Source organism: Sinocyclocheilus rhinocerous, unplaced genomic scaffold (genome assembly GCF_001515625.1).
Source record: "Sinocyclocheilus rhinocerous isolate Xijiao unplaced genomic scaffold, SAMN03320098_v1.1 scaffold843, whole genome shotgun sequence".
Taxonomy (NCBI): domain Eukaryota; kingdom Metazoa; phylum Chordata; class Actinopteri; order Cypriniformes; family Cyprinidae; genus Sinocyclocheilus; species Sinocyclocheilus rhinocerous.
Genome location: NW_015655383.1, coordinates 389,481 through 407,490, shown reverse-complemented (window position 1 = coordinate 407,490; position 18,010 = coordinate 389,481). Strand labels below are relative to the sequence as shown.

Below are 18,010 nucleotides of genomic sequence, written 5' to 3'. Positions count from 1 at the left end.
AATTACAGGCCTCTCTCATCTTTTTAAGTGGGAGAACTTGCTTTATTGGTGGCTGACTAAATACTTTTTTGCCCCACTGTATATCATTTAAAACTTGTATGTTTTTCAATGGAACATAAAAGAAATTTAGCCAGATGTCTGTACCGCTCTTTTCCATTCAGTGACCAGAAAGGACAGAACAGCACTATAAAAGTAGCATAAAGTAGTCCTCTGAAGCAATATAATAGTTTAATGTGAAGAACAGACTGAAGTTTATATGCGCATGGTTTCTAATTTTTCATGGAACTCTTATATAAGCACTATCATGCTGCATTAGTCACATCCCTGTAAGGTTTTTTAGTCCAGGCACCCAGAAAAAGAAATAATGACCTTAAAAAAAAAAAGTTGGAAACCGTCTTTGCAGTGATTGCTGTTACTTTGCCGGCTGAGCTCTGTTCAATAATGGCGACGTCTGTGTGATTTATTCTGATGGTTTGGGTCTTGAATCCTCCGAGTGTTAAATGAGAGACAGATTAAAGCCGCCCGAGGCCTTAAACTTTTCTCTGACCTGAGACAGGAAAGAATGACCTCACTATAACCCTGAAGATCCTTTTATGCTGCAATAAAGAGATGAAAGACACTTGACAGTCTCGTCACCTGACCAGCGCTGCTGTACCGGTCCTCTTTGTTAGTCTCAATCGAGACATTAGGTGAATCATTGTCAGTTTGCCGCTCAGGTATTGATTTCAATTTACACGCTTCTAAATGGATTGGAAGCTAGTTGTCTGATATTTTAGGTCCGGGGCAGATACTGCATCATTGCAAATGCCTTTGACTTTCAAGATTTGATTTGTGCGAAAGCCTTTTGCCGTCTCTCTGCTTCTCCTAATTGAAAGCATTCAAAGCAGATGGTGTTATGGCTGATAAAAGCGTCTGAGAAATGTGGCTTGACTTCTAGAAGCAGTTTTAAGAGAGCTGTCTGTGTTACAGGACAGTAAGCAGGTGATCTCTGACAGATGGATGCTGTGCTGACAAGAGTCTGAGCAGCAAGTGTGAATATATCTGCATTTAGCCCGTGCCGTCAGGAACTTAAGGACATGAGCTGTTTTTTTTTTTTTTAGCCTTTTAAAGAAATTAGAAATAATTTAGTCCGTGGTCATAAAGGATTGTCTTCTTTATCCATTCTTCCAAAGAATGTTCCAGGTCGAATGCTATTTGCCACAGAGAATGGTTTTCTCTGAAAATGAATTTAGCTAGAATAATTGTTACCATTTACATGTTGGTAACACCTTAAGGCCCAATTCTCAGGTGTAGTTCCACCTGAAATAAAAAACTTCAAATAACACATTTTTTCTACAAATGATTCAATATAAATGCTTTAACGAAAATGCTACCTTTTCTGCTTTTCAATCTTCCAGACATTTGCTCCTTAGACATCCACGTTACAGGTATGTGCTTTACTGTAAAGGCACATTTTCTGTTTGTTTTCCTCAAAGCAAGCGACAAAATTCCTTTCTGAGGTAATTGGCGGCATGCCTCACATGCTGGACTGTACTGAGTCTGACTTATAAACACGATGTCCATTTAGCTCAATTAAAAAGTGAGGGTGATGTCATGCTGAAGAAAGCAGCACCAAAGGTAATTATTGTTGCTGTGCGTTGCTATAGCGATAAGTGGCACTTTGGCACCACTCCAGCATCTTAGACCTAAGCTTCAATCTGTCAAGGGCATCCTCCCCAAAAACAAGCCTTGAGGATGTCTTGGCTGGAACTGAGCCATTAGAGCGCTTGTTTGGGAGTCTTTTAAAGGGGTTCAGGATGTGTCGAGTAGTTTGCCATTTGATGGTTTTGAATGGTCTTTCACTCCAGGCACAGAGGTTATTCATTATGTGCTATTTAGGGCTGTGAATGCACGCGCTTTTGTGTTTGGCTGTTTGTGTCTGTCAGAAGTGTTTTAAGAGCTCAGGAAGAGCACTGATGATAGTTTGCCGCTTTTTGGCTTTAAAAGTGGAAACCGTCATCATCTTTGTGAAAGAAAGAAATGGAAGAGCTTTCCGATTTTTGCCGCTGATGTTGAAGGTTGTTTACTAAAGCGTGTTTCAGCTGCAAGCGGCATCTTAAAGGGAGAGTTTGCTTAAAAATGAAAATTCTCATGATTTGTTCACTTCGTGTCGTTCCAAACCCATAGCAACAAAACACTAATGAAGGTATTTTTAGTGAAACGTAAAATGAGTTTTCTGTTCCTCCAATGTAAGTCCACGTAGCCTTTCAAACTTCAAAAAGTTCATAAAGACATCGTAAAAAACAATCCATATGAATTTAGCTGTTTAATGCAAGTCTACTGAAGGCACACAATCACTTTATTGGAGCTGTTTGGCGTATATTTGCAATTTGTTTATTATAATTTTTTTTATGTCATTATGTTTAATTAGAAATAAGAATATTTAACCGGAAGAGGACTTTTGTTTTGTTATTAGAAGAGACAGGATTAAGACATGATCATATTATGGGCTCATTGGACAATGGGGAGTTGAATAAATTGTGGTGGATTTTCCATTTCTTGATCGGAAAAGTTCTCTTGTTTTCTTATTTTTGAACGAGTTGAAAGTGCTTAAGCTCACAGAACTGGCACAAGGGTAAAACGTCACTACACATTTTAGATTTGATTGAGTTTAGGCTTATATTCACATATAAACATTGAGCTCATCAAATATGGTAAATGGAAGCTCAAACAACCTTAATGTTCAAGAACAAGCCTCACTGGTTCTTACATGTCAAGTACGATTGACCTTCTGTTTGCCATATTTGATGTGCTCAATATATGCACATTGGTCAGTGTTTATATTTCATTAATGTTTCATTAATGTGAATCTCTCTCATTCATATGGATTACTTTTATCCTTGGACGTTTTGAAGCGTCAGAGTTTTGGTGTAATGAACTTTCAATGGAGGAACGCAGTTGATTTGTGTTTCAAAGATGAATGAATGTCTTATGGGAATGACATGAGGGCAAGTAAATGACAGAATATCAATTTTGGGTGAACTATCCCTTTAATTAAACTGGATAATTAAAGTGTTTAAGGTTATACTGTTTAAACCAATGCAATTATCTATCATTGGGGTGGTGGAAACAGAGACTTTTCTCTGACCTGAGACAGGAAAGAATGACCTCACTATAACCCTGAAGATCCTTTTATGCTGCAATAAAGAGATGAAAGACACTTGACAGTCTCGTCACCTGACCAGCGCTGCTGTACCGGTCCTCTTTGTTAGTCTCAATCGAGACATTAGGTGAATCATTGTCAGTTTGCCGCTCAGGTATTGATTTCAATTTACACGCTTCTAAATGGATTGGAAGCTAGTTGTCTGATATTTTAGGTCCGGGGCAGATACTGCGTCATTGCAAATGCCTTTGACTTTCAAGATTTGATTTGTGCGAAAGCCTTTTGCCGTCTCTCTGCTTCTCCTAATTGAAAGCATTCAAAGCAGATGGTGTTATGGCTGATAAAAGCGTCTGAGAAATGTGGCTTGACTTCTAGAAGCAGTTTTAAGAGAGCTGTCTGTGTTACAGGACAGTAAGCAGGTGATCTCTGACAGATGGATGCTGTGCTGACAAGAGTCTGAGCAGCAAGTGTGAATATATCTGCATTTAGCCCGTGCCGTCAGGAACTTAAGGACATGAGCTGTTTTTTTTTTTTTAGCCTTTTAAAGAAATTAGAAATAATTTAGTCCGTGGTCATAAAGGATTGTCTTCTTTATCCATTCTTCCAAAGAATGTTCCAGGTCGAATGCTATTTGCCACAGAGAATGGTTTTCTCTGAAAATGAATTTAGCTAGAATAATTGTTACCATTTACATGTTGGTAACACCTTAAGGCCCAATTCTCAGGTGTAGTTCCACCTGAAATAAAAAACTTCAAATAACACATTTTTTCTACAAATGATTCAATATAAATGCTTTAACGAAAATGCTACCTTTTCTGCTTTTCAATCTTCCAGACATTTGCTCCTTAGACATCCACGTTACAGGTATGTGCTTTACTGTAAAGGCACATTTTCTGTTTGTTTTCCTCAAAGCAAGCGACAAAATTCCTTTCTGAGGTAATTGGCGGCATGCCTCACATGCTGGACTGTACTGAGTCTGACTTATAAACACGATGTCCATTTAGCTCAATTAAAAAGTGAGGGTGATGTCATGCTGAAGAAAGCAGCACCAAAGGTAATTATTGTTGCTGTGCGTTGCTATAGCGATAAGTGGCACTTTGGCACCACTCCAGCATCTTAGACCTAAGCTTCAATCTGTCAAGGGCATCCTCCCCAAAAACAAGCCTTGAGGATGTCTTGGCTGGAACTGAGCCATTAGAGCGCTTGTTTGGGAGTCTTTTAAAGGGGTTCAGGATGTGTCGAGTAGTTTGCCATTTGATGGTTTTGAATGGTCTTTCACTCCAGGCACAGAGGTTATTCATTATGTGCTATTTAGGGCTGTGAATGCACGCGCTTTTGTGTTTGGCTGTTTGTGTCTGTCAGAAGTGTTTTAAGAGCTCAGGAAGAGCACTGATGATAGTTTGCCGCTTTTTGGCTTTAAAAGTGGAAACCGTCATCATCTTTGTGAAAGAAAGAAATGGAAGAGCTTTCCGATTTTTGCCGCTGATGTTGAAGGTTGTTTACTAAAGCGTGTTTCAGCTGCAAGCGGCATCTTAAAGGGAGAGTTTGCTCAAAAATGAAAATTCTCATGATTTGTTCACTTCGTGTCGTTCCAAACCCATAGCAACAAAACACTAATGAAGGTATTTTTAGTGAAACGTAAAATGAGTTTTCTGTTCCTCCAATGTAAGTCCACGTAGCCTTTCAAACTTCAAAAAGTTCATAAAGACATCGTAAAAAACAATCCATATGAATTTAGCTGTTTAATGCAAGTCTACTGAAGGCACACAATCACTTTATTGGAGCTGTTTGGCGTATATTTGCAATTTGTTTATTATAATTTTTTTTATGTCATTATGTTTAATTAGAAATAAGAATATTTAACCGGAAGAGGACTTTTGTTTTGTTATTAGAAGAGACAGGATTAAGACATGATCATATTATGGGCTCATTGGACAATGGGGAGTTGAATAAATTGTGGTGGATTTTCCATTTCTTGATCGGAAAAGTTCTCTTGTTTTCTTATTTTTTAACGAGTTGAAAGTGCTTAAGCTCACAGAACTGGCACAAGGGTAAAACGTCACTACACATTTTAGATTTGATTGAGTTTAGGCTTATATTCACATATAAACATTGAGCTCATCAAATATGGTAAATGGAAGCTCAAACAACCTTAATGTTCAAGAACAAGCCTCACTGGTTCTTACATGTCAAGTACGATTGACCTTCTGTTTGCCATATTTGATGTGCTCAATATATGCACATTGGTCAGTGTTTATATTTCATTAATGTTTCATTAATGTGAATCTCTCTCATTCATATGGATTACTTTTATCCTTGGACGTTTTGAAGCGTCAGAGTTTTGGTGTAATGAACTTTCAATGGAGGAACGCAGTTGATTTGTGTTTCAAAGATGAATGAATGTCTTATGGGAATGACATGAGGGCAAGTAAATGACAGAATATCAATTTTGGGTGAACTATCCCTTTAATTAAACTGGATAATTAAAGTGTTTAAGGTTATACTGTTTAAACCAATGCAATTATCTATCATTGGGGTGGTGGAAACAGAGAAATGCAAAAAAAAAAAAAAAAAAAAAAGCATGATTTGTCCCAAACTACTCAAGATGAAAATAACTTGTTATTAAAGGGACAGTTCACTCAAAAATGAAAATCTCAACCTCAAGTCAATTGGGATGAACAACTGTTTGGTTACACACATTCTTCACAACATCTTTTTCTTGTTCAGCAGAAGAAAGAAACTCATACAGATTTGCGCTTGAGTAAATGCTGACAGAATTTTCATTTTTGGATGAACTAACCCTTTCAGGAATGATTCAAAGTGGAGCTGTTTACAGTTTTTGAGGCAAGTCACAACTTGACACATTAATAGGGAATACGAATATGTGTATGTTGTATATTTAATGCTGTCAGCATCACTGCCGTAGCTAAAAGATACCAAAAATATAGGTGATTTTCACTCGTTTAATTCTGTATCTGTGCTCATGTGTGATGTTCTTCTTCGACCTCGTATGTGTCTCTTTCTTCATCTTACTCTAATCTTTATGATTTTTTAATATCGGTCCTTAACATCTCCATAATGCTGTTTAATGGAGCGCTCCTCTTCATGGGCCTCTAATGTGCGGCTGGTGCTCGCTAGGTTTACTGTAGCAGGATGTAATTAAAAGGCTTATCACTTCCTCCGGCTCTGTTTAACGACCGTTTCAGAAGTGTGGAAGGGTGCCGTGACCCTGCTCTCCAGTCGAGCCTGAGGGGCCCAACTATCAGAGGAATGGTAATCCAGTTTTCCTCTCCGCAGAGATTTGGCTGTTCATTTAATTGTGTGTGTGGCTGTACAGAAGTCCTGCGCTGCCTGAAGGCAGGAATTAGTTTTGTCGGAGTTCGAGGACGGCTATTAGTTTGGCTAATTTGCGTGCGACCCTGCGGAAATGCCTCGTTTGACCTCGGAGATCGTGTTTGCAATTGCTCTTTAGTGTCCGTTTTATATGTGCATCCTATCAATCTTTCACTGCCCTCCTTCTCACCTTTTCTTGATCTCTTTGTTTTTCATTTTGCTCTCACTGGTCTCCTGCTCACACACAAACATACACACTCTTGGATGGAGCACTAGCTAGCATAAGCAACGATATACCGTCAGATAATGATGGACTGTGATTCAGAAAATGGAGAAAAAAAGCCTGATTAAAAGAATGAAATTCGTGAAAAAAACAAATTTAGTCAGGCAAAATTTCCATCCATCTTTCCATCCATTTCTGTATTTTTATTTATCTGATTCTCTATCTAGTCCATTCATCCATCTATCTATGTATCTTTTTATTTCTCTCTGTTAATTGGTCGACTGTTGTTTTCCCGCCCATTTCTTGTTTCTGCTGATTTCTATAATTAAGCTCTGTTTATGACTGACTGACAGGTTGTGATGTGATGTGTTTTCAGGCTCTGAGGGCGGAGCTTAAGGAGCGTGAGCATTTAGTTCTCAGCACATTGGGCTGGTGCTCGCTAGGTTTACTGTAGCAGGATGTAATTAAAAGGCTTATCACTTCCTCCGGCTCTGTTTAACGACCGTTTCAGAAGTGTGGAAGGGTGCCGTGACCCTGCTCTCCAGTCGAGCCTGAGGGGCCCAACTATCAGAGGAATGGTAATCCAGTTTTCCTCTCCGCAGAGATTTGGCTGTTCATTTAATTGTGTGTGTGGCTGTACAGAAGTCCTGCGCTGCCTGAAGGCAGGAATTAGTTTTGTCGGAGTTCGAGGACGGCTATTAGTTTGGCTAATTTGCGTGCGACCCTGCGGAAATGCCTCGTTTGACCTCGGCGATCGTGTTTGCAATTGCTCTTTAGTGTCCGTTTTATATGTGCATCCTATCAATCTTTCACTGCCCTCCTTCTCACCTTTTCTTGATCTCTTTGTTTTTCATTTTGCTCTCACTGGTCTCCTGCTCACACACAAACATACACACTCTTGGATGGAGCACTAGCTAGCATAAGCAACGATATACCGTCAGATAATGATGGACTGTGATTCAGAAAATGGAGAAAAAAAGCCTGATTAAAAGAATGAAATTCGTGAAAAAAACAAATTTAGTCAGGCAAAATTTCCATCCATCTTTCCATCCATTTCTGTATTTTTATTTATCTGATTCTCTATCTAGTCCATTCATCCATCTATCTATGTATCTTTTTATTTCTCTCTGTTAATTTTCCCGCCCATTTCTTGTTTCTGCTGATTTCTATAATTAAGCTCTGTTTATGACTGATTGACAGGTTGTGATGTGATGTGTTTTCAGGCTCTGAGGGCGGAGCTTAAGGAGCGTGAGCATTTAGTTCTCAGCACATTGGATCAGGCACATATGTTTCTGGCCGACCAGCCGATCGAAGGACCCGAAGAGCCACGCAAGAACCTGCAACCCAAAACCGGTGAGAGACCATCATTTCTTCATCCTGCTATCCTCCCATGCATTTAATGAAAATAAAAGTAGACAGAAAAGGGATAAAGTGCATACGTCTTGTCAACAGTGTTGAGAAAAGTTACTTTTAAAAGTAAAGCACCACAATATTGCGTTACTCCCTAAAAAGCAACTAATTATTTTAATTGTATTTTTATTTTTTTCGAAAGTAATGCGTTATTTTTAGGGATGCACCGATACCACTTTTTCCATCTGAATCATTTTTGGTTTCACTGTATATCCTTCGGTTATTTTCAGACTTAATTATGCCCATTAAAATGTATTTTACACGTTTTTGTTACTTTCACTGTTCATTTTTTGCTCTATGGTACATCATCTTTAATTTAATAGCATTAGAGCTGCTCCATTGCAGCGGCTTAGTACTGTAATCACACGCTTTGCTGTAATAATGCAGGGAACCACTGGTTATAAATCTCCTAACTGTGATATTTTCAGAAATAGAATACCAGTATCGGTATCGGTGCATCCCTAGTTATTTTACTTTCTCTTTACTTTTTAAATCTGGGCTGGGTTTGAGGTTTGTTTTTAATATAAAATTCTATATTTGGCAAAAAAAAATTGGCCTTTTCTTTTGTGTTTCTTTACTAGTTACTTGAAAAAAAAGTAATCTGATTACATAACTCATGTTACTTGCTTTACCTCTAACACTGCTTGTGAAGTCATGTGCTTTGTGAAGTAATGATAGAGTAAATTTTACAGTAAACATTCTGCACATAAAAACACGTCTGCAGAAGAAATTCTTCAGAAACTTAGACCAGTCTGAGAACATCACGCACATACCGCAGACCAGCAGAGTTCATTTTGACACTCTCTAAGGGATGCTCTTTGATGTAAGTGACTCTCTGATAAGTCGGACACCTCCTGTCCACACGCTCTTAACTGCAGTATCTGATGTCTGGAAAGTTCCACCGCTCTCTGGACACTTCCGCTGGGACCTGCTTGAAAAGCTAATTTAGGACAAATGTCAGATACCACTTATCAGATAGAAAGAGAGCTGTGTGTGAATGTGTGTACGCATACGCATGCATTTCAGCTGGAGTGTGTGAATGCCAAGTGAAACCGGGTTAATTGGCAGATCAGAGACTGCAGGCTATTTCCACTTTTCAACGTCCTGAAGCTCAATGTTTTCTGTCTTTCAGAAAACACCAAAGTCATCTAGAGCAGAAAGTGTTTGCTAAGGCAAGCAGAACTATTACTGCTGCACGTACTGAGGCTTAGTGATATAAGCAAACCTTAAACTCTGCGTATTAAACTTTGCTGCGTAACTCGTCCTGAACTGTTTCAGCTTACAGACATGAAGGACATCTCAGATTATGTGGCTGCTTGAGGAGAGTAACCTGTATTAGTCATTTAGAGTTGCCTTTCTTAACTTTGTAGAACTTTTTTATTTTTTTGAAACATAAAATGTGTTTTTTTGGCCATTTACTGTAATTGTATGTGTAAAAACAGTTGAAGCAATCTTCAAAATATATTCTTAATAAAGGAACTGCTTCCATATAATTCAATGTTTAAAATGGCAAGATATGTAGAGGAGAATATGCTCTTTTCAGTGTCTGACAGCATTATCAAATTAGGTGAAATATTTAAACAGACTGGGCTTCGCAAAAGTGCAGTTTTAGAAGATATAAGATAGTTTGCATCTTGCAGTTCAAAGTTTTTTTGTTCAGAATTGCAAGATATAAACTCTCAATTGAAAAACTTTTTTTCTCCAAATTGGACTATATCTCGCAATTGTGAGTTTATATCTCAGTTCTGAGAAAATAAGTCAGAATTATGAGATATAAACTCACAATTGCAAGAAAAGTCAGGTTTGCAATTTTCTATCTCGTAATTCTTTACTTTATAACTTGCAATTGTGAGTTTATATTATGCAATTCTGAGAAAAAATCTGAATTGCAAGATAAAAACTCACAATTGTGAGAAATGTCAGAATTGCGATTTTATATCTCAGAATTCTGACTTTATAACTTGCAGTTCTGAGTTTATATCAGTGAGCTTATATACGAGTTCAATTCTGAGGAAAAAATAAATAAAAAGTCAGAATTGTGAGATAAAAAGTCAAAATTTTCACTGGCAGAAACGGGCTTAAAAAAAAAAACTGTTGACGTATTTAGTAAGGCTGGGAAAATAAATCGATGCATTGCGAATCGAGAAATGATTCAGGGTGAACTCCGATTCTGAGATTTTCCGAATGCATTGCGATTCTTTCTCGAGTCGATTCTGAGCTTAGTTTTGAACAGCAGATGGCGCTGCATGCTTTAGAAACAGCCATACTCTGCTCGTTTCCAAATCCTCACACACACTTGAACCTAAAATAATCATTCATAAAATTCAAAAAGGTTGAAGCGAATTACAAGGGTGTTCACAGTGGGCTGTGTTTACATTAATCTCGCATCATAAAAGCATTCTGAGCCGAGGTGTAATTACACGACTCTTCAGCGCTCTTCTTCATGAGCATTTGAGTGTGCGGCTAAAAACTAGAGTAGAGCGCCATCTGCTGTAAAAATCTATGCTCAGAATCGATTCCAGAGAGAATCGCGATGCATGTTTTCCGTGCCTTTCTGAATACAGATTCACGCTTCGGGCACACCCCTAAACCCAACACCCCACCCCCCATGTCATCGTCCATCGCGATGTTTCATGGTAGACGTCATCCGATGCCAATTTGGTAGGCATCGCCCAAGCCTAGTATTTAGTTGTATTATTATATTATTATTATTATTATATATTATTAATATCATAAAAATATAATATAAAAATAAATATTGTATTATGTATTCATATTGCTTATATTAATCTTTATTTATATTTTAATCATTTTATTATATATTTATATTGTTGCACAGCCCTAAAGCGACATGCATGTGTATAACTTTGTAAATGACAGTTTTGATATTTTCTGTGGAATTTTGAGGGTGCAGATTCAGAGGGTGCAACTAGCCTTGTAAGCTTATTTAATATTCTTACCACAAATGCACACTTTCACATTTACTCCTATTGAAGTCAGCTGGGTTCAGAAGGGCAGAGTTTTCTGATCTCTCTTCACACGTCTCACTCCGAACACCTAGAGCAATCTCACATGCCTCCATTCAGTCCTTGAGTGATCTCTGCACTTCCATTTTCTCTTATCCCTGCGATCAAAGCGCAGAGCTCAGCTATCTGAACCGATAACCAGCTCACGCGCTCTGCCGCCCCGCACAAACACACAGCGGGAGCAGCTTACCCAGATAAAATCATACACCACTAATGTTCACGCAAATGCATGTTTTCCAAATTGAACTGTATGTTTTAAAATGTAAAGCAATCTGTTCCAGCGCTCGTCATCAAATGAGCATAAACAAGCCACTGCCACACCGTCACTTTAATTTCCATTCAACCCCTGGATCTTAATTGAATTTCAAACCTTTCCAGAAACGCTTGAACGCATTTGAGTTGTAAATTGATTCTCGCTCGGCTGAAACAGAAATATAAAGATGAAAGATGAAGAGGTGAGCATTTGCCGAATGGAGAAATCAGTCCTGCAGTTTGTGACGGTGACATTAGCTAAAGTGTCTTCTCACGTCCTCAAAAAGCCTGGAAGCCGAATGAAAGAGCAGATGTTAATGCTGTAGCCCTGCCTGTAGACATGCCCTGGGCTCTTTCTAAATTGCCCAAACATCTGCCTCCTGTCGTCTGTAAACCTCTCTCTATTTAGCTCATTAGTTGAGTGGCTCATTAGTAAACACTTTCTTAAATGACCGTGCACTGAGCATATCTTCTGAACATGGTCATTTGCAATGTGGAAAAGTCAAGTTGTGGTCATATTGATAAATGTGAGATGCACAAAAACAGGCTGTTTATATTAGTCTATTCTTAAACCGCTAACAGTTTAGCATAGGGACCAATTCTCACTATTACCTAGTTGCTTATTAGCATGCCTATTATTAACATAACAGCTGTTTATTAGTTTATTCTGCATGACCGTATTCTACATCCCTAATCTTAACCAGTACCTAAACTTAACAACTACCTTACTGACTATTAATAAGCAGCAAACTAGTAGTTTTTGAGGCAAAAGTTGTAGTTAATGGTTTGTTAATAGCAAGCATTGAACCTTAAAATAAAGTGTGTCCCTAAAACCTAGTAAGCTTCACACTGGCAACATTTTAGGGATCGTACAGTAGGCGTATCCCAAACGCAAAGGATGTTCCAGACAGTTTGCAGTAATATTATGCTGTCTTATTTGATATGATATGATCCAATCAACAAGTAGTTTGTCTGGCTGTGAGATGCGATAAAATCAATCAAAATAACAGCCAATCAGACGTGTGTGTAGGCAGACTCTATTTGCAAGCGCACTGCTGTCTCGCACTCACACAAAATGGATGAGTACACATCAGATTGAATAAAAATGAAACCAATTTAACATTATCAAAAGCGACTGATACAATCTTTGTCATGGAACACACTTGTTCACAGTTTAAATGTTCTGGTTTCCCTACATTTATTTTTAAGATCTGAGGTAAATTATTCATTATAGCTTTCATTATGGCTGTTAAAGTCACACACAATGATACTTGAAAATCCTGTCCTCCTAATGCGTTTCTTAAATGGGCAGGTGCCAAATCCTGCTGGAAAATGAAATCAGCCCATTCCAGAGTTTGTTTCCAATCAGGCCGAGACCACATTGTTCAGACGATTTTGGACTGATTTGTTTTGGTGTGCATCCAAACACAATTGCCGTTTATTTATTTTTTGTTTGTGTGTGTGTGTGTGTGTGTGTGTGTGAATGTATTTAACCAAACTAAGGGAGAAAACATGGCAGGTTATGAAATGAGCCAGGTGCGATTAAGCCCATAGTTAGTATGTTTTTGTTCCCAGACACAACAATACAGAATTAGAAACCATTCCAGAAGTAGAGTCTCTTGTTTCCGGCTGAATTTACCTTTTTTATTACAAAAGTTTCCGAAATGAACTTAATTGAGGTCAACTGAAGTGAAGATGTAATTTAAATTGAGTTTGCGTCTGCTGTTTTTCATAGAGCTGACCCCGGAGGAGAAGGCCCAGCGGGTGGCTAAGGCGATTCGTAAGCAGACTGCAGAGGTGGGCGAGCGCTGGGAGAGGCTGATGGGACACGCGGGAACCTGGCAAGAGCAGGTGGACAGAGCACTGGATAAACTCCAGGATCTCCAGAGCTCCATGGACCAACTGGACCTGCGTCTAGCCCAGGCCGAGGAGCTCAAAACAGGGTGGCAACCGGTGGGAGACCTTCTCATAGATTCCCTACAGGATCACATCGAGAAAACAACGGTACGTTACTGTTCTTGTCGGTATGAAAGTTCAGTCAATTCATCCTGGATTATTAAATCTAAAAATGATAATTCTGTCATCATTCACTCATGATTTCATTTCAAACCCGTATGACTTACTTTCTTCTGTGGAGCATAAAAGAAGATATTCATCATGATGCTTTTCACTACTAGGAAATGGGGGTTGTGAAGCTTCAAAAAGGACAAAAAGGTGCATAAAAGATACCAAAAAATTGGCATTTTTGCAGTATGACAGGCCCTGGTCAATTTTACTTTCATTGTATGAACAAGAACTATGTGAACATTTAGTTTAACATCTCGATCATAAGGTATTCCATGGAAGAAACATAATCCTTTGGGTTTTGAAGAACACAAGGGAGGGTAAATAGTGACAGAATTTCCATTTTTGTGTGAACTATTCCTTTAAGGATTATTCTAGTTGATCATTTTCCTGCCTGAAGCTATTTTTATAGTTTTATCCCACGATGACGCTGTTACACCTCTCACACATGCTATGAGTCATTGCCAAGCGCTCCGGCTGATGATTTATTTAAATTGTGTTTGGGCGATATGCAGAGATAAAGATGGTAATGTGATTTATTTATCTCTCTCTCTCTCTCTGTGTGTGTTTCAGGTGTTCCGTGATGAGATCGCGCCTCTGAAACAGGATGTCCGAGCTGTGAATGATCTGGCAGGTCAGCTGACCCCACTGGATGTCCAGCTGTCCTCCACCACCAACCGCCAGTTAGACAACCTCAACATGCGCTGGAAACTACTGCAGGTCTTTTGCGTATTATTTTGCCTTTCCCTTTTTACATATTACTTTTTTTCCCCTGTTGTTTTCCCTTTTGCTTTCCTTCTCCTTCATCTTCCTGTTCTGTTTATGCAGGTGCTCTGCATATTCATTTCCTTTTTCTATTCCTTTCTTTTTTATTTTCCCATTTCCTTTGCTTTGCTTTCCTTTCCTCATTCATTTTCCTTTTCCTTTCCTGTTCCTTTCATGCAGGTTATCTGCATACTCCTCTCCTTTTCATTTTCCTTTCCTAATTCCTTTCCCTTCCCTTCCCTTTTCCTTTTCCTTTTCCTTTTCCCTTCCCTTTTCCTTTTCCTTTTCCTTTTCCTTTTCCTTTTCCTTTTCCTTTTCCTTTTCCTTTTCCTTTTCCTTTTCCTTTTCCTTTTCCTTCCCTCCCCTCCTTCCCTCTTTCCCTTTCCCTTTCCCTTCCCTTCCCTTCCTAATAACAAATCCTAATAAATCTAATAAATCCAGTCTCTTCTCTTGTGTCATTAGTGCAGTCTGTGTGCATGAGGATGTATGTTGTTCTCAGAAGTGGTGTGTGTGTGTGCTGTGTCTTTGATGAGACTGTATCTGTTTTCCTCAGGATCTGTTTAGCACACTCACTGACGGTGCAGAAAGACTAAGTCTTGAGTGTGTCTGTTCATTACTGTCTTTCATACGCTGAGATTTGTGCCCTGCTGTGACTGTGTGGATGCATTTTTTTTTCAGCTTGTTTGTCATATTCCATTTAGCAGCCAATCTAACTTTCTCTCTCCCCGTCTCTGTCTGTCTCCAGGCGGCTGTAGAGGACAGGTTGAAGCTCTTACAGGAAGCACACAGGGATTTTGGACCCTCCTCTCAACACTTCTTATCCAGTGAGTCAAAACGCATGAATAAATTCACACTATCATGTCAGCTTTATTTCACTGGGCTTCAGTGCTGCCTGAAAAGTTAGTGGTACTTGCCAAGGCAACTTTACTATTACAGCCCCTCCTGAAAAGACCAGCTTAGACCAGCATGAGTTCTCAATGGTTAGTGGTAGTTTGAAGCTGGTGTAGTTGGTGGACCAACACAGTACATGAGCAGCTAGTGAAATCGGTTGGCCAATGAAGTCTCGCTGGTTAAACTAGTTAAGATCCGGATGGGAACACCAGCATGACAGCATCTAAAACATAACACACTCTGGTGACACATTTTGCTGTTTTCAGCTGTTTATACTAGTATATATGGTTAGTATTTGCTCAAACCCATAACCAAGGGTATTATAGCTTATCCTGCACAATTTGAAATAATTGATGCTTCAGTCTTCAAACTTGTTGATGAAAGGTCTGTTGTTACTTTACTAAGAGATTTTCATCTTGAAGATATGAAAACCAGTGAAAAATCCCTTGCATTTCTGACTTAAATGTCTTTCTTCTCTTTGTTTGGGGAGAATAGTAGCAACTTGTTTCAGTCTCTACTTTAAATATTTAATGTTCATGTAATATTCACTGATGTAATTGCTTTTGTACAGTGTTAATAGTATCAGTGCTGTAATCACAGAGATTTGCCAACTCATTCTCATTGAGGGGACAAAAATAATTAAAATGAATTTGATTTTAATTGGCACAAGTTTACACTCACACACAAACAGTAACTGTCAGCCATGAAAAATTAAGCAGCCAGTGTCAGATACGATGGAAAATCACACCTCAGCACACACATATACACTTTAACAGTGGCAAAGCTTTTGTGTTTAATAATTCAGAGGTTAACTGTCCACTATTTTCTGTTGATATGCTGCTCAAGAAACATTTCTGATTATTATCAATGGTGAAAACAGTTGTGCTGCTTCATATTTTTGTGGAAACCACAATATATATAGTATATTTTTCAGGATTCTTTGTCCAGTAGAAAGCTTATTTCAAACGGTTATTTGAAAGAAAAATCCTTTGTAACATCATGAATGAATTTACTGTCAATTTTGATAAATTTAATGCATCCTTGCTGGGGAAAAAAAAAATCTTTAAAAAACGGAAGGAAAAAAAACACAATCCCAAACTTCTTGGCCTGATCTAGGACCCCAGGGTCTCAGTGGAGATCAGGTTCTGTATCCTAACTCACATTTGTCATGTAAAAAACAGTCAAATCCGAGCCACCACGGCAAGCAGGATTTATTCAGTAAATTCAAGCGTGACCTCACAACGTCTCTCTCTGCAGACTATATTCAATTCCCTCAGTTACAGCTCCTCTGCCCGAATACATTGTCCCTTCAGCTAAGTGCCCATCGAGCCCCGAGAGAGAAAGACTGTTGCTTACAGCAGCATCCTGACAATGAGCCAGACATGGATGAGGATGAATTGCATGTGAATTAAGATGGAAAAAATAATAGTGACCTAGAGAGCAAAAAAAAATAGAATAGACTTTATGGAAATTCACCATGGCATCTGTGGTGTCTATTAAAATGCATGGTCTACTACAGTTATTAGTCACTAAACTGTGATGCTGAATTGTGCCGAACAGATTGTTCCAGATCAGCAGTGCTTTACGTTACGCTTTAACCCTGGAGTTTTGTAGTTGAGAAAAGGAGATGAAAGGGGCCTGTAAAAGCAGAAACAGACAAAAGCAGCCGTGTGTGTGCAGGGCAGCAGGTGTGTTGTGGCGAATGCCCGGTAGCTGAACTCCTCTTCTCTGACAGTCCCCATATGGCCGTGCATATATGAATACAGCAGAGATGCTTTCTTTCTCATCGTTTCATTTCCTGAGGGAATCTCTCTTACATTTGCAGAAAGCCTTGTGTGAGGCTGCTCGAAGCTCTCTGTGCTCTTACATCTAGAGCTGATCTCCAGAACAAACGTTTGGTTCTCTGTACAATGCGTCCTCTCGGCTCATTGATCTTCCTGTTCTGAGGCAGCGGCAATTAGCAAAGCGTATTGGTCTTCCTAATTAAAAGTCGCTGGCTCTCGGCGCCCTGGTAATTGTGAGGGAAAGCCCTCAGCCGTCTGAAGTCAGAGGTCGGTGTGGAGGGCGATCTGCGGGAGCTTGTTGGCCATGACAGGCTGGTTTACCTGTCAAACGGCTTTCAAGAAAAGAGACTTGAGACAAAACAGCCACAAATAAGGTGTTTTTGCACTTGGGTGATCTTTAATAAAACGCCTTTAAGTGAATCAAAAAGTGAGAAATGAACCAGTTCTCTTTGCATTCACGCTGTTCCTGGCCTTAAATCTGATTTCAGATCTCTTTTGTTCATTTTAGTAATGTCCATGTCTCACTCTCTTTTTTTGTTTGTTTGTTTGTTTAATGAACAGTAGAACATTATTCTGCTTAGTGCATGGAACCATACCTAACAAATAAATTATTAATAATAGTATTATATTATCATTAATGTTATATTAAAATAATAATTTAAATAGCACATGTATTTAAATCTATTCACTCATTTATGTTAGAATTAAAACAGATATGTGAATCGAATGCACCTTATACCATGAAACTTGTTTGTATTGATGATGATTATATGTGATATATACACATATATAAATAATTACAATTATTGTAATTATTTTCTATTATTAATAATGAATGCTTTATATATATATGTTTGCATAATAGAATGACTTTACAGTGAAATTAGATTGAATATTATATATTATATAGACATTTATATATTTTGTGTTTTATTATTATGTATATTATATTTTTATAGACAAAATTATTGAATTATATTATTAATATTATCTGTCATCTGTTCATCTGGAGTTTTGCTTTGCTTTTGCTTTGCTTTTATATAAGCCAAAATTCTTGCGACTCACAAGAGTGAAATACTGGCTCTCTCTTGTGTGTGTGTGTGTGTGTGTGTGTGTGTGT

At 38.5% G+C, this 18,010-nt stretch overlaps 1 protein-coding gene across 1 annotated transcript in view; it reads left to right on the top strand.

The window, feature by feature from the left end:
• The window catches only part of LOC107718008 (utrophin-like), a 200,930-nt gene that overhangs the window by 117,647 nt on the left and 65,273 nt on the right, over positions 1-18,010 (top strand). The window contains exons 47-50 of the mRNA XM_016524923.1: positions 7,922-8,051; positions 13,122-13,390; positions 14,024-14,170; positions 14,961-15,039. Of these exons, the coding sequence (XP_016380409.1) occupies positions 7,922-8,051; positions 13,122-13,390; positions 14,024-14,170; positions 14,961-15,039 (625 nt within the window). The remainder of the gene's footprint in view (positions 1-7,921; positions 8,052-13,121; positions 13,391-14,023; positions 14,171-14,960; positions 15,040-18,010) is intronic.